Genomic DNA, 16,873 nt, shown 5'->3' with positions numbered 1-16,873 from the left:
CTACGATACTATCATTATTTCCCCACTTAGTTACTACATAATTAGAGTTCATGGATCTGTCACCAATCTTCTGGCTAAAGAACACATATAAAGAAAGGAAGGCATCTTCATGGCCTTGACATTATATTATAAGGTAAAAAAATAATAATTCAAATACATAATAACACAACAAATGTGATTTTCTCACTACAATGAATTCATTGCATTATGAGATTCATACTCTGAACTTTCAGTGTTGGACTGTCTAAAGGCTGTATTATACCCATACATATCGAAATGCCTATTATCCGAAATCATATGTCCACCCTCTCTCCCTTGAAAACTCTCCATCGGTGGAACCCAAGGGCCTGTGTTGGGGATGTTAGAGCTAGAGGCTTCTTGGTTCACGTTTTGCGAAGTATTATTATTCTGGGGTGAGTTACCGGCTGGCCTCTTGTTGGAAGAGTTTGTTGTCATCACAGATATAGATGCTGTCTGTTGCTGCTGATTCTTCATTGGTGACTTGGGCCGAAGAGACTCTATTTCAGGTGTTGTAATAACAAGATGTGGGGCGCCTGGTGGTGGATTCCTTCCTCCCCCACCCTGCCAGACTTTACCATCCCTATCGGCAAAATTCCGCACATAGGTCTGAAGTTTTGCAAAGTTAATAGTCAGCATTATAAGACACAAAAACATAACGAAGGTAGCATAATACATGCAAAAGTAAACCATTTAAGTGTACAAAATAGGCCAAGCTTTTGATCTTCAAACGAGCGTGTGAATGAGGTTACAATTACCATCTTTCTTTCCTAATAAAGACAACGTATTCAAGTGATACCATTAAGAGAACACAAAGAGAGACAATGAATAGGACAGAATAACTAAGCACGTCCAATGATATTTCTGTTTTCTCTCCCCCTGCCCTTTAAAAAGTACAAATTTGAGAGATTTATTTGGGGTAGGGGTGGGAAGACAGAGCAGCTATGTCCTTGCCATGTCTACAAGGTAATAAAATCAACAACCAAAAGCAGGTTAGCTAAAATTTTACCTCAGCACTGAAGTTCGATGAAGATAATCCTTTACCAACGGTCAACCAGCCAGATCGAATATTATGGTCTTCACCAAAGAGCTCAAGCCTTCTCCGGCCAAGCGCAAAATGTTCAATTATACGGTACATATCTTCAGGCTTTACAGTTGATCCTGCATATGGTGACCGGTAGCAATACAAAATAAGCTCAGCCACTACGCATATTCAGTACAGAGAGACAACACAGCATACCACGCATATTCAGTACAGAGAGACAACACAGCATATTATGTTAAAATATCATTAATTGCAAGACAGAATAGAAATTAGCAGAGAGAATACAGGATGATACAAGATTACGTGCAATGGCGGAGCCATGAATTTTACTAACGGGAGTCCAATTATAAAGAAATAACCACATGAAGAATTCAAAGGGATTCAACGTGTAGTTTATATACATAAAAAAAATTACCTATCTAAACAGTATAAATTCCAGCAAAGGGGTGTAAAGTGACACCCCTTTGGACAAGGCATCTACGCCACTGATTACGTGCATTTCATGCATCAAAGGATAGTGTTGCAACTTCGAAACGTTCTCCCACAGACAGCAATAGCTGTTACATAACTTGGGAATAGCAGACCAATGAAGGACTACCATAACTTGAACTATGAGAGGAGAAAATTGAAGATTTTGTTCAAAACCAGTTCATACAGAATTCTGGTAAAAGCTGAGGTTTCAACTGAAAAGCATATCCAACACCAAAACCAGCTAGAAATTACACAGAACGCCAAAAAGAAAAAGTGAAAAGAGCAATTCATAAGACAGAATCTCCACCTCATCTGTCTCCCACCCTTCACCCCAGGTAAAGGGGTTTGTTCTTCTCATTTTGTGAGTAAGCCAAATGAGAAGAAAACCCCAAAAGGAAAAGGAAAAAAAGCATCATTTGAAGATAGGGAAAATCCATCAACCTCAAAAAGGACAGTTTTCCTTGTAAGACTCAAAGAAACACTTTTTTTTTTAATTTCACAACATTATTATCATTAATTACAAACAACCATATGTGTGTGTGTATCACTTGAGAGAAATCCATATTTTCGAATTAGTGCTGTTAGGTCAGCCTCAGTAGCTTCTATCAAGTATCTTACTCACATAGGAACACAAACAATTGGAAAGTGGATGAGAAAAAGCAACATGCTGCCAGTGTCTGCAACCCTATATTTCATGATTAACATATCTAATCTGCACAAGAGAACATAAACCACACACAGCATTGTCTGGAATGAAAAAGAATCTACCATAAGGAGGTTCCTCAGCAATAATCACATCTGTGTCAATATTTGCATGAATTATATGCCCATCGGTACTACGACGAACAGTTCCTTTTATGCCCAAAAGGCAGTGTTCCTATGTCATGACAGGGACAAGCAGAATGTAAGTTATATATGATGGAAAATACACATATGGGGAAATGAGAGGGCATAATGTTAAAAACCTTTGTATGCTGAAATAAAGTATGGGAATCATGCCGTAATCCTGGAGTTGCATTGGTTTTGTTTGTTTTCACCCAACATATGTCCTCACATCTGCGGAATCCCCACTGCAGAATGGAGAGAACAATATTTAAAAATAATCACAATGACCTAATATTGAAAACTGCAACCAATAGATGCATGTGATTGTGATTGTGCTCATCTGTGGTGCAGCAGCAGAAGGAAGATATCAAAAGCAGCAATCAGCAGATTCATGACCATAGAGTGTTTCTCAGATTGGTTGAACTACATACCTTCTTCAAGCATTGCCGTCCTTGCTCAAGCCCCACACCATCACCAACCCAAAGAAAAACAAATGATGGAGTGTCAGCAATTGCCTGAGAATAGACAGTTCACACCATCTTTAGTCCCGGAAAGGAGAATCTAACAGGTCTGAGTGACGAACCAACAATTATGCAGACATTTAATCTCTCTCTCTCTCTCTCTCTCTCTCTCTCTATATATATATATATATATATATATATATATACACACACACACATATATAGATATATATTTATATATAGTTTACATACTACATGAAGGTAGTATGTTAGCAAGATACCCATTTTTGCTTTACCCAAAATACCCTTAATAGCTTATTGGTTGGTACATATTAATATATGAGGTTGTCTGGTCTTTTTATAAATATAATAAACCCAACATATCTGATACTCCATGTCTCTCTTGACTTTTGAGTCTCTCCCTTTGTCTATCCTCCTCTTCTTCCCCCACCCTCTCTGCCATTTCCAGTTTCATCTTCAATGTCAAATTAAAGGTACCATGGCCATAATTTCTAATAACTATAAAGTGCTCTTCAGTTTCCATACCTAGATCTTTTTGACTAAATCCCATATTATCTTCTTTGGTATTTTGTTTTAGATATTTCAGGCCAATCTTGGAAAAATACACTACAACATCAATGGAGTTACACATGTGATCAATCGCCTCTTTAGCTTTAAGGAGCTTATCATGCAGTTTTGCAACTTATACACCGGCAAGATTATAAAGCTCCTTTTTCTTACCAAAAGACATTACGATTATTTATTTTCTGCTGAAAGTGAGTTCAGTTTTTGGGTTTAGTGTCAATGGAGCTTCTTGTGGAGGATTTATAGATGACTACAAAATTAGATTTGCCGAAATTGGTTTAAGTTGAAAGAATACTGGTTTAATGGTTGGAAGAATCTCAATTTAAAGACATAATTAACAATCCATCAATAAAAAAATTGAAGCTACGGAAATGGGTTGAAATCCGTAAAAAGAGCGCTTGCAGCAAAGGAAATTAAAGTTGGCTACTTTTCCTTGTTCAAATGCTGGGTGTAATGGTGAAGAGCATTGAATAACCTAAAAGACAGAAAATCCATTTAGCTCATTTGCTGCTAGTGTGTTATTAAGGACATTTTAGGAAATTAAAAAAATGGGTATCTTGCCAATATACTTCCTCCGTGTAGTATGCTAAGGCATAACAATACAAGTAAAAATAAGAGTAGATAATAACAACGAACAAGTTTTGCACCTGAGGTTCACTGCATCCTACTCTAAAGCAACAGTTAAAGTATCAAGAGTAAAGAACCAGGCTGACATGCAAAAGTCATACCTCAATTTTGAGATTCATTATTTCCTCAAACGTCCAGTACTCCATATGGTCAGTGACACCAGGAGCTCGATGAACATATTCCTCCCATGGGGGGTCTATTAGAATGACATCAAATTTGGTCCCAAAAAAATCCGGTGACAGCTCATGCTCAAGCAGGTCGCATTTGAAATACATGGGAGGCGAAGAAGAATTGACAACAATCTCATCCTTCCTTTGAATAAGTTCTCGAAGCTTGGGATAGTCCTCAACAACACTGGTAAGTTCTAGTTCCCTGATAAAATTTTGAGGCCTCGTGCCAGTGTCTACAAAATTTTGGGAGTAGTCATTCTGCTCACCCCTAGAAGGAGCTTTGCCAGGTGGGGCATTAGTTCGATGAGGCACCCAGCTAGCATTAGCTTTATCTTTAACCTGCCCATGACCTCCTGGTATTAGGCCATTAAAATTTGGACCAGACATATTTGGTGGTGTCCCTCTTCCAGGGCCTGATTGATTAAAATACATTGGATTCCCCAAATTAGGGGGGAATCCAGTCCCAGGAAGCACAGGTGAGAGTCCATGTGGAACACCTAGCATATTCATCTCAAGACCTCGGGCTCCAGGCCAAACCACAGGAGGTGAAAATGGAGGAATGAAAACACCAGGGGCCATTGGAGGACCTGGAGCAGGTGACATGTTAGGAGCTAAAGACTGCAAAGATCCAGGTGATGGCATTCCAAGAGGTCCAAAAGGTGATCCCATCATTGGCATTGGAGGTCCAAACTGGTGGCCATCTCTTCCTGTGGGCCTCCCTCTTCCTCCTCTCCCAACCCTACTTCCTTTAGAACCCATTGGAACATCTCTATTGAAGGAAGATGGTTCCTGGTTTCCATATGGAGGTTCTGAACCACTATCGGAAGTTTGGCCCAAGGCAGCTCGAACAGATGCATCTCCTTTCTGGGGCCTTGATTCAGTCTCATCCCTATATGAACCATCACCTGATGTATTCTTTATATCTTGAGCAGATTGGCTTGACCAATTCATGTTTCTTCCCCTGTCATCCCTAGTAAAGGCATTGTTCTCGTCATCCGGAAGCAATCTTGCATCAGAATTCTGATTAAATTCAGTTGTTCTTGCTATGGCAGATATGGCCTTCTCCTTATCATAGTCAAACGGCCTGGTTTGGATCTCTATGACATCATAATTTTCATTTGAAATTCCATATTTTGATGAAGTTTTCAAAGCTTCTGTCCTATTTCCATCTTTTCTACCACCAGAACGAGGCCTTTCATTGTCAATCCACCCACGTCGGGGCATTTCCCACTCTCTTCCATGTTCATAAGGTGTCTCACCTTCTTTTATTTCCTTGTCAACAAAGTTCCCTTGCCTTCTTTTCCACCCATCTTTGGACCCATCCCTAACTCTGTTTCTATCGCTCCTGCCATCATCCCTTCCTTTTGATTTATCATCTCTCGCACCATCTTTTTCTTGTTCTTTCCTCCTGAAAGTATCTCTTTTTTCATATTCCATCTCAACGCTTTCTAAATCGTAATGGCGTCTTCCACCCTTCTCAGGTGTCCTGGGCCTATCAGAGGAGTCCAACTCTCTCCTAGTTCTCTCTCGCACCCGTGAGCCACCGTCATCACCTGCGACCGCAGACCTTTCACGGCTTTCCGCAATGTCATGACTTGTGGCACCTTTTAGCTGTCTATGCTCCTCAAATCTCTCTATGCTCAATTTATCGTCCCGTATAGAAAATGCTCCTCCTCTGTCTTCCTCTATAGCATACGACCTGCCTTTCTTAATCCTATCATAGTCAATTTTTCTCTCGTCACTTTCTGGGTATTTACCATTCTTGTCTCTATTTGACTCTTTAAGGCTATCTAACAACACATGACCCTTTTCTGTGGTACTGTCCTTTCTTTCCAAATGTCTAGAATCCCTTTCCAGTGCATTTCCAGAGTCCCCACCATGTAGCTTCTCATTATTACCTTTATTTCTTGTCTGAGAACCATCACCATCAGAAAACCTGGAAGTTGATTTCCTTCTGACACCCTCATTAGCTAGGATTTGTCCTCTATCCCCTGTTTTATCTCCATTATCATACTTGCCCCCAAGTTCTCCATCCTGATACCAATTGCTCAATGTCTCCAATGTATTCTCACCCTGTTTCTTCTTTGTCAATTTGGACCGCAAGTCGTTTTCAGCCTCATAGTCATCCTCACCAATATCAGCTTTGCTTGATCCTCCTGATCTTTTCCGACTCTCATTTCTTTCCAATGTACTTCTCCTTCTTTCATTACTATCTAAACCTTCAGCTTCTTCACTGTTGCCAGGCCTTGACTTACTTGACCTGTATTTTCTCTTATCATCCCCTTCCCAGTCATCGTCAAACTTTAAGTCTAGGTCATCCTGTTTCAGATAACTCCTTCGTCGTTCAGGGGAAGCCATCAACAGAAATTACCCTCACTAGATGATTCTCAGCACTTCATTGAATGATGCAATACCAGATAGCCTCCTGAGAAATAGAGAGAAATGGAGAAAATGATTGATGAGCTGACCTTACTGTGAATCTAAATTCAGGCAACAATTCATGATATAAGACACAGACAAAATATTGTAATTATAAGAGACAATAAGGTACCATGGGAGAGAGAAATACGGAGAATAAACTATGCAGGTTAAACAGGAGTTTGATTCTAATAGTTTCAACTCAATGATGCTAAATACTATTTTGAACCTACCACAATCTTCCTCTGAGTGGAACCAGCAATATGTTTCACATGCTCAAGCACCATTTTCGACAAAAGAACAGAGCACAGAAAAAAGATTGATAACCGCCACCTTATTCCATTTAGGTCACACATACGCTTCCAATAAACTTGCACCAAATTTTTTTTATTAGACTGGAAAAAATGTTTTTCAAAAAAGTACTTCTAGAATTTGGCAGTTTGTGTTTGACTAATCAATTTGCAAAAACACTTTTGCCTTAGAGCAGTAACTTGTGTTTGGCCAAGGTTCCAAAAGTGTTCCCTTTTTCAGCTTTTGAGTAACAACTTCTGCTACTACTCAAAAATACTTAAGCTTGGCCAAATACCTCAACTATCTAAGATAATCACTACCATTTTTGGCTTCCCAAAAGCTTAGCTAATCAGGCTATTAACAATCACTACCTAATTATAATTCAATCAATCAGTTCCAAACTGAACACCACAAACTAAAAGTTCAATAATCTTTCGGAAACTCATGTATATCTTTGTATGAAGACTTAAGGACTCAAATAACAGAAAACACAAGCATATTCCGAATATTTAGAATTTACACTGAGAAACAGAAGAAGTAGAGCACCTTCCGATGCCGGCGGATTCGGTGGCGAGTGATCTCCGGTGATCAATTCACGGCGTCGTCGTAGAAATATGGAGGAGGTATGTGGAAGCAAAGGGAAGATAAAGGAAATCGGGTTTAAAGTATTATGGATCCGAACCTCGATGGATCAAAGGAAAATTGACCCGATCAACTTTGACATAATGAATACGTAATTAATTATTTCCATCATTTTAATTTACGTGTCATTATTTTTTACTAGTTGGATTCATGTTTAATTTCATCAAGATTGAAAAATATTTATTTGAATTTAGTTTTAATTTAGGAGGTTTAAAAGAGAAAAAGAATATTTGTGACCCTCTTTAGTCTTAAACTAAAAAAATATATATTACTCTCCAACACCGAGTTTAAAAAAAGTAAATAAGAGATATGTAGAGTAGAATGTATCAAATACTCTTTGATCTTGTGAAAATTTAAACTAAAGAATTAACAAAAAAGAAAAGAAATGTTACTTTTTAAACAAACTAACAAACAAATTAAAACAAAAGAAATATATAGATTATATAAAAATATCTTTTAAATTTTATAATCTTGATACTAAAAGTTGAAATTCAAGAGTAGTAAAAAAAAGAGGCAAACTTTTTTAAACAGAATAAAACAAAAAGCAAGACAAACAAATAAAAAACCGAAGTAGTATAATTTTTAATTGTTAGTTGTGTTTAGTTCTTTTGTATAATAAGAAAGATAAAATAGGACAAATGTACTACATTTGAATTTGGAGATAGTAGGAGCTAAGAGCAAGACAAAAATCAAGTAGGTTGAACAACAGAAGATCCTCAATTATCCATTGATGAAGAATATATATACTCAATTCTCTACTGAATCATCAACAGATTAAAGAAATGAAGACATCTTCATGACCACAATATTGTAACGTAAAAAAAAACTGTTTAATAACACGACGAATGTGGTTTTCTCACTACAAGAATTCAGAGTTTGTCTGTCTAAAGGCAGCATTATACCCATACATATCGAAAAGCCTATTATCTGAAATCATATGTCCATCCTCTCTCCCAGGAAAAATCTCCCAAGGACCTGAATTCGGGTTGTTAGAGCTAGAGGTTTCTTGATTCACATTTTGTGAATTAGTATTATTTTGGGGTGAGTTCCCGGTTGCCCTCTTGTTGGATGAGTTGTTTGTTGTCATAGATATAGATGCTGACTGATGCTGCTGATTCTTCATTGGTGACTTGGGACGAAGAGCCTCTATTTCAGGTGTTGTAACAACAAGATGTGGGGCATCTGGTGGTGGATTCCTCCCTCCCCCACCCTGCCACACTTTCCCATCTCTATCAGCAAAATTCCGCACATAGGACTGAAATTTTTCAAAATCTACAGTAAGTAACAAAGACAGCATAATACACGCACACTAAATTATTTCAGTGTACAAGAAGATTAAGCCAATCTTTTGATCTTCAGACATATTTGGGGAAGAGATCACAAATCACCAATCTTTGTTTCCAAATGAAGACAACTATTGAAATATACCATTGAGAGAACACAAAGGAAAATGAGTAGGACAGAATAACTAAGCAGGTCTGATGCATACTGAGAAGAGCAGGAATCTCCCGACAAAATGCATGTTATTTCTTTCTCCCCAAACCCCTACCTGAGTTATTTTGGGTGATTAGGGGGGTGAAAGACAGAGCAACTATATACTCTCCATGTCTCATAAATAAAATGAACTAAAGGAAGGGTAGCTAAGAGTTTACCTCTGCACTGAAATTCGATGAAGATAATCCATTACCAACAGTTAGCCAGCCAGATCGAATATTATGATCTTCACCAAAGAGCTCAAGCCTTCTCCGGCCAAGTGCAAAATGCTCAATTATACGGTACATATCTTCAGGCTTTGCACTTGATCCTGCATAAGGGGACCAGTAGCAATTCAAAGTGAGCTCAGCCATTGTGCATACCCAGTGCAGAGAGACAATGCAGCATATTATGTTAAAATTTCATTCATTTTAGGACAGAATCCAAATTAAATGCAGTTCATGAATCACATGATAGTTTAACTTCTAAACTTTCTCCAGCAGAAGCAATAGCTGTTACATAACTTGGAAATAACAAACCAATCAAGGACTACCATAACTTGAACCTAAGTTGCTCAGACTCGGGTGCGGGTGTCTGATATAGGTGTGGATCTAGAGGTCAGATCCTTCGTGTTCTTAATTTTAAGATTCGGGGGTACAAATCCAGGTATGGATACAGATGTTCAGATTCAGCTAAAAATAATTCAAATATCCAAAACAAGAATTATATGTCTAAATTATAAGACATTAATTTGAAAACTTACAAGGTATTTCAAAGAGAAATTATTGATCAAGAGGAGGATCCCGAAGGAGAAAAAAGGAAAAGGACTGACATCAAAATTTCTACTAACAAGTTATTCCATTTTCTTCAATTTCACCTTAGTTTTTGTTTTGATTACAAAAATCATTGGTATTTATTCCGAATTTCTCCGTCAATTTTGGTCAAAGTACCAAAATCAGTTGACCAAATCCGGTATGGATCCCACACCCACATCGTAGCGACACGGATGCGGCACCGAAAGTGAAGAGTCCAAGCAACTTAGACTTGAACGACAGGAGAAGAAAACTGAGGGATCATTTAGTTATGAGGATGAAGGATAATAATTCCGGAATAAAATGTGGCTTATTATTCCGGGTTTTGTTGAATTTTTAATTTCGGGATTAGTAATTCTATGTTTATTTATACCACAATTGCTGTATTATTTTACACCACATTCAATGTGGAAAAACAATAATCCAGGGATAAAACAACAAAATGACACATTTGCCCTTCTCCAAAGCTCTTCTTCCAAAGTCTTTCAAGAAAGCCAAGGTTAAAATTGAAAATAAAAGTTTATTCAATGTTATCTAGTGTGAAACCGAACACATTTATTATGCCCCATATATCTACCAATTAAATTTATATCCACTAAATAATCTTGTTCACATACCAAACAACCACAAAAGGCTCTATTCAAGATGTGTTCATACAGAATTCTGGTAAAAGTCCAGGTTTCAACTGAAAGGCATATCCAACACCAAAACGGGCCGGAAAGCATAAAGAAAGCCCAAAAAAATAGTGAAAGGAGCAATTCATAAGACAGAATCCCCACTCCATCAGTCTCTCAGCCTTCACCCACCCAGGGAATGGTAATTGTCCTCGTTTTATGAGCAAACCAAACGAGGAGGAGAAAACTGAAGATGGCTGGTTCTTATGGCTGAATTAGGGGCTTTTAGGTGGATAGCAGGAATGAGGGAGTGGAGATTCCTCCGCTACTCTATGCTGATGATACACTGGTCTTTTGTGATGACAAATTGAGCAATTATTCAGGTGTTGCTGGTGTTCTGGGATGTGATGCAAGGATATTTATTACCTACGACAAATTTGGGACTGTCTTTGGGGGGGCAAAGAATAGGTCTATGCACATATGCAATGGGGTGATTGATAAATGTGATAAAGAGGTTGACAAGATGGAAGGCACAATATTTATCCTTGGGAGACAGGGTCACATAATGATTAGTAATGCGTTGCCCACTTATATTATGTAAACCCACACCCCGCTAAGGTGGAGAAAGATTGGATTACTTGAGAAGAAACTTTCTTTGACAAAGTAACAAGGGAACTCATTTAGTTAGGTGGAAATCTGTCTCATCCAGCAAAATGTTAGGGGATTTGGGGATCAGAAACTTCATATTACAAAACCAAGTTTATTATGGAAGTGGTTATGGAGAACTGATATAGACCACAATGCCTTATAGATATTAGAACTTTTATTTTATAGGTCCTATGCATTCTAGGAGTGGTTTAGCCTTTCGGAGATCTATACATATAGAAGATGTATAGAGCTTCTAATAAGTTCTCATTTTCATAGTATTGGCATGAGATGAGTTTAAATGAAGGTGCGGGGTCGGTGAGGATTCATAAGTTCATATAATTGACCCCAACCCCAACTTGTTTGGGACTGAAGCATAATTGTTATTGTTGTTGTTGTTGCCATAGGTCAATAGCTCTATCAGTATCTTACTTATCTAGAAGAACAAACAATTGGAAAGTGGATGACAGAAGCAACATGCTGTCAGTTTCTGCGACCCATATTTCATGATTAACATTTCTACTCTGCACAAAGCAAACATAAAATGCACACACAGCATTGTCTGGAATGAGAAAGAATCTACCATAAGGAGGTTCCTCAGCAATAATCACATCTGTGTCAATATTCGCATGAATTATATGGCCATCGGTACTACGACGAACAGTTCCTTTTATGCCCAAAAGGCAGTGCTCCTATACCATGACAGTGAACAGCAGAACGTAAGTTCCATATGATGGAAAAATACCAAGCATGGTGAAATGAGTGAACAGGATATAAACCTTTGTATGCTGCAATAAAGTATGGGAATCATGACGCAATCCTGGAGTTGCAGTGGTCTTATTTGTTTTCACCCAACATATGTCCTCACATCTGCGGAATCCCCACTGCAGAATGGAGAGAACAATGTTTAGAAATAATCACAATGACCTAATATTGAAAACAGCAACCAACAGATGCATCTAGTTGTGATTGTGCTCATCTGTGGCAGTAGCAGAAGGAAGATATCAAAAGCAGCAATCAGCAGATTCATGACCATAGAGTACAACAACAACATACCAAGTGTAATCCCACAAGTGGGGTCTGGGGAGGGTAATGTGTACGCAAACCTTACCCCTACCTTGTGAGGTAGAGAGTTTGTTTCCGATAAGACATTCATGAACATAGAGTATTTCTCAAATTGTTTAAACTACATACCTTCTTCAGACATTGGCGCCCTTGCTCAAGCCCCACGCCATCACCAACCCAAAGGAAAACAAATGATGGAGTGTCAGCAATTGCCTGAGAATAGACAGTTTACACCATCTTTAGGCTCAGAAAGGAGAAGCTGACAGGACAGAGTAAAGAACCAACTACTATGTAGCCATTTTAAAAAAAATAGAAGTACAACTGTATAAGTCAAAGTAAAAGTTGCTAATAACACAACATTTCTCCACCAGCCTACTCCAAAGCAACAGTAAAAATATTTAGAGTAAAGAACCAGGTTGACATGCAAAAGTCATACCTCAATTTTGAGATTCATTATTTCCTCAAATGTCCAGTATGCCATATGGTCAGTGACACCAGGAGCTCGATGAACATATTCCTCCCATGGGGGATCAATTAGAATGACATCAAATTTGGTCCCAAATAACTCCGGGGAGAGCTCCTGCTCATGCAGGTCACATTTGTAATACATGGGAGATGAAGAAGATTTGACAACAATCTCATCCTTCCTTTGAATAAGTTCTCGAAGCTTGGGATAGTCCTCAATAACACTGGTAAGCTCTAATTCCCTGATGAAATTTTGAGGCCTCGTGCCAGTGTCTACAAAATTTTGGGAATAATCATTCTGCTCACCCCTAGAAGGAGCTTTTCCAGGTGGCGCATTAGCTCGAGAAGGCACCCAACCTGCATTAGCTTTATCTTTAACCTGTCCACGACCTCCTGGTATTAGTGCATTAAAATTTGGACCAGACATGTTAGGTGGTGTCCCTCTTCCAGGACCTAGTTGATTAAAATACATTGCATGATTTGGCAGATTCCCCAAATTAGGGGGAAATCCAGGTCCAGACAGAACAGGTGGAAGTCCAGGTGGAACACCTAGCATATTCATCTCAACACCTCGGCCTCCAGGCCAAACCAGAGGAGACGAAAATGGAGGAATGAAAGGGGACATAGGTGGACCTGGAGCAGGTGACATGTTAGGAGCTAAAGATTGCACAGATCCAGGCGACGGCATTCCAAGTGGTCCAAAAGGTGATCCCATCATTGGCATTGGAGGTCCGAATTGGTGGCCATCCCTTCCTGTAGGCCTCCCTCTTCCTCCTCTCCCAACCCTACCTCCTTTAGAACCTATTGGGACAGATCTATTGAAGGAAGACGGTTCCTGGTTTACATATGAAGGTTCTGAACTGGAAGGTTGGCCCCAGGCAGCTCGAATAGATGCATCTCCTTTCTGACCCCTTGCTTCAATCTCATCCTTATTTGAACTGTCACCTGACGTATCCCTTAAATCTGGACCAGATTGGCCTGACCAATTCATGTTTCTTCCCCTGCCTTCCCTGGCATAGTTCTCATCATCTGGAAGTGATTTTGCATCAGAACTCTGATTAACTTCAGTTGTTCTTGCTGCAGAAGATATGGCCTCCTCCCTACCATAGTCAAATGGCCTGGTTTGGATCTCTATGACATCATAATTGTCATTTGAAATTCCATATTTCGATGAAGTTTTCAAGGCTTCAGTCCTATTTCCATCTTTTCTACCACCAGAACGAGGCCTTTCATTGTCAATCCAACCACGTCTGGGTATTTCCCACTCTCTGCCATGTTCGTAAGGTGTCTCGCCTTCCTTCATTTCCTTGTCAACAAAGTTCCCTTGCCTTCTTTTCCACCCATCTTTGGAACCATCCCGAACTCTGTTTCTATCACTCCTGCCGTCATCCCTTCCTTTTGATTTATCATCTCTCACACCATCTTTTTCTTGTTCTTTCCTCCTGAAGGTATCTCGTTTTTCATATTCCATCTCAACGCTTTCTGAGTCGTAACGGCGCCTTCCACTTCTCTCAGGTGTTCTGGACCTATCAGAGGAATCCATCTCTCTCCTATTTCTTTCTCGCACCAATGAGCCACCGTCATCACCTGCTACCATAGACCTTTCATGACTTTCAGCCGTGTGATGACTTGTGGCACTTTTTATCTGTCTATGCTCCTCAACTCTCTCTATGCTCAACTTATCTTCTTGTATAGAAGATGTTCCACCATTGTCTTCCTCTATAGCATACAACCTGACTTTCTTACTCCTGTCAGAGTCAGTTTTTGTCTCGCCAGTTTCCGGGCATTCATTATTTTTGTCTCCATTTGAATTTTTAAGGCTATCCAACTGCACATTCTCCTTCTCTTTGGTGCTATCCTTCCTTTCCAAACGTCTAGAGTCCCTTTCCATTGCATTTTCAGAATCCCCACCAAGTAGCTTTTCATTTTTACCTTGATTCCTTGTCTGGGAACCATCACCATCAGAAAACCTTGAAGTTGATTTCCTTCGGACACTCTCATTAGCTAGGAATTGTCCTCTATCCCCAGTTCTGTCTCCATTATCATACTTTCCCCCAAGTTCTCCATCCCGATACCAATTGCTCAACGTCTCCAATGTATTCTCCCCCTGCTTCTTCTTAATCAATTTGGACCGCAAGTCGTTTCCCTCATAGTCATCCTCATCAATATCAGTTTTGCTTGATCCACCTGATCTTTTCCGACTCTCATTTCTTTCTACAGTACTTCTCCTTCTTCCATTACTATCTAAACCTTCAGCTTCTTCACTGTTGCCAGACCTTGAATTACTTGACCTGTATTTTCTCTTATCATCCCCTTCCCAGTCATCGTCCAACTTTAAGTCTGGGTCATCCTGTTTCAGATAACTCCTTACTCGTTCAGGGGAAGTCATCAAGAGAGAAAACCCACGCTAGATTATTCTCAGCAATTCATTGAATGAATGCAATACGAGACAGCAGCCTGAGAGATGAAGAGAAATTGGAGAAAATGATTGGTGAGATAACCTTTTAGTGAATTTACATTCAAGAAATAATTCATAATGTAAGAGACAGACTAAATCTAGTAAGCATAAGAGGACAATAAGGTACCATGGGAGGGAGAAATATGGGGAATAAAATATGCAGGAGTCTCATTCCAACAGCAACAACTCAATGACCCTAGTTACTTTTTTTAATACTACCACAACCTTCCTCTGAACGGAACCAGCAATGTGTAGCTCAAATAGGTGAGTTCTTTTATAGGAAACGTCCCCTAGAGACTTACTGATTAGAACAATACATAAACCTATTAAATAGTGGCTAATAGAGCCCTAATAATATCCACTAGTAAAAGAACATCTATCAATGATCATGTATTTATGGATAGCTATACAACAGCACAAATGTTAACATCCCACGAACATAAGCTACCTCTACAGATATTCTGGATTAGAAGTGACAGCATAGAGAGAGTCGACATCAATTTCAAGCATTTACAGAAGATTATCTTCAAAGTTGTTATAAAAGACGATGCTTCAGCAAGCAGAAGTTTTCAAAAATGTACAATCAGAAACATGGATATGAAACAAAATACAGGCATCGATTGCCTCAAGAGTGATGCATGATCTTAGTGATTCCGCATCTAAGACAAATAACCCATCCCGGACGTATAATCCCACTAGTGGGATTTGGGGAGGGTAGTGTGTACACACACATTAGAGAGGTTGTTTCCGATAGACCCTCGGCACTAGAAACTTTGGATAATTAGAGCTACACTAACAGCATAGGTGAGTTCACAAACCATAAAATCCATACATTAATGTTCAAGCACCATATTTCACAAATGAGCAAAGCACAAAAAAGATAGATAACCTCCACCGTATTTCACTTCAGTCATACATATTCTTTCAAATTATTTCGTGTGCTATTTCTCTAAAGATTTAACAATCAAAACCTAATTACAGTTCACCATCAATCAGTTAGAAAATCACGTACCACAAAACTAAATGTTCACATCTTTCGGTAACCACTGATTTTCTCTTCGTATGAAGAACTAATGACTCACGTAACAGAAAACACAAGCATAACTCCGAATACATAGAACCTAATAATATTTCTCAGCGATTATTGAACAAAAATTGAATGAGAACATGGCCGTAAACTTACAAATTGGGAACAAAATGTGTGTGGTCTCGTAACCGGAATAAGTGGAGCACTTTCCGATGCCGGCGGATTTGGCGGCAACCTCCGGTGACCAAATACGGCGTCGGCGAAGAAGTGTAGAGAGTAGAAGCGGAGGCAAAAGGGAAGAGAGGAAGAGAAAGCGGGTTAGAACTGTTATGGATCCGAACCTAGGGATATAATTGGAATATTGACAAGTAAAAAAGGGTTGTTTCGGTAATTGAACTCATAATAAATAAATTTCTTAGGTGATCGATATATAAGTAAAAATATTAGTTTAAAATTAAAATATTGATATATGATTTTGACAAATATTATAAGAGGCGCAAGTAAAATTATAAGCTAAGAGCTGCGGAGCAAGATAATGTGTATTAGAAGGTGAAATGACATAATTAATATGAAATATTATTTACGAAACTTATATTTTCCTATTTTTACTAATGAAGTTATTTTTCTTATTTCTAAGCAAGGCATTTTATCAAGGGACTCCTTATTTTATTTGTTCAAATTTTTTTAATGCCCAAGCAACCATTTTCTTTTATTGTAGGACTAAACTCTGACATCAATATTTTTTGTTATTTACAAGAAAA

At 38.8% G+C, this 16,873-nt stretch overlaps 2 protein-coding genes across 3 annotated transcripts; both read right to left on the bottom strand.

The window, feature by feature from the left end:
• Window positions 1-91: 91 nt before the first annotated feature.
• On the bottom strand, window positions 92-7,616 carry LOC125869049 (N6-adenosine-methyltransferase non-catalytic subunit MTB-like). 2 transcript variants are annotated; one of them, XM_049549612.1, is made up of 7 exons: window positions 7,458-7,616; window positions 4,134-6,627; window positions 2,791-2,874; window positions 2,500-2,604; window positions 2,303-2,411; window positions 1,028-1,179; window positions 92-627 (listed from the first exon to the last, which is right to left on the bottom strand). In XM_049549612.1, exons 2-7 carry the CDS (start codon window positions 6,558-6,560, stop codon window positions 187-189), a joined length of 3,318 nt encoding a protein of 1,105 aa, XP_049405569.1. In that variant the 5' UTR covers window positions 6,561-6,627; window positions 7,458-7,616; the 3' UTR covers window positions 92-186. The 2 variants fall into 2 exon arrangements, with proteins under 2 accessions (XP_049405569.1, XP_049405570.1); XM_049549613.1 differs by having other exon boundaries at window positions 7,432-7,596.
• Window positions 7,617-8,259: 643 nt separating this feature from the next.
• Window positions 8,260-16,406, bottom strand: LOC125869051 (N6-adenosine-methyltransferase non-catalytic subunit MTB-like). The gene is made up of 7 exons (XM_049549614.1): window positions 16,269-16,406; window positions 12,599-15,084; window positions 12,292-12,375; window positions 11,877-11,981; window positions 11,681-11,789; window positions 9,206-9,357; window positions 8,260-8,808 (listed from the first exon to the last, which is right to left on the bottom strand). Exons 2-7 carry the CDS (start codon window positions 15,014-15,016, stop codon window positions 8,413-8,415), a joined length of 3,264 nt encoding a protein of 1,087 aa, XP_049405571.1. The 5' UTR covers window positions 15,017-15,084; window positions 16,269-16,406; the 3' UTR covers window positions 8,260-8,412.
• Window positions 16,407-16,873: the final 467 nt, after the last annotated feature.

The sequence above is a fragment of the Solanum stenotomum genome, chromosome 6 (genome assembly GCF_019186545.1).
Source record: "Solanum stenotomum isolate F172 chromosome 6, ASM1918654v1, whole genome shotgun sequence".
In the NCBI taxonomy this organism is placed as follows: domain Eukaryota; kingdom Viridiplantae; phylum Streptophyta; class Magnoliopsida; order Solanales; family Solanaceae; genus Solanum; species Solanum stenotomum.
This window is presented reverse-complemented; position numbering and strand designations above follow the sequence as displayed.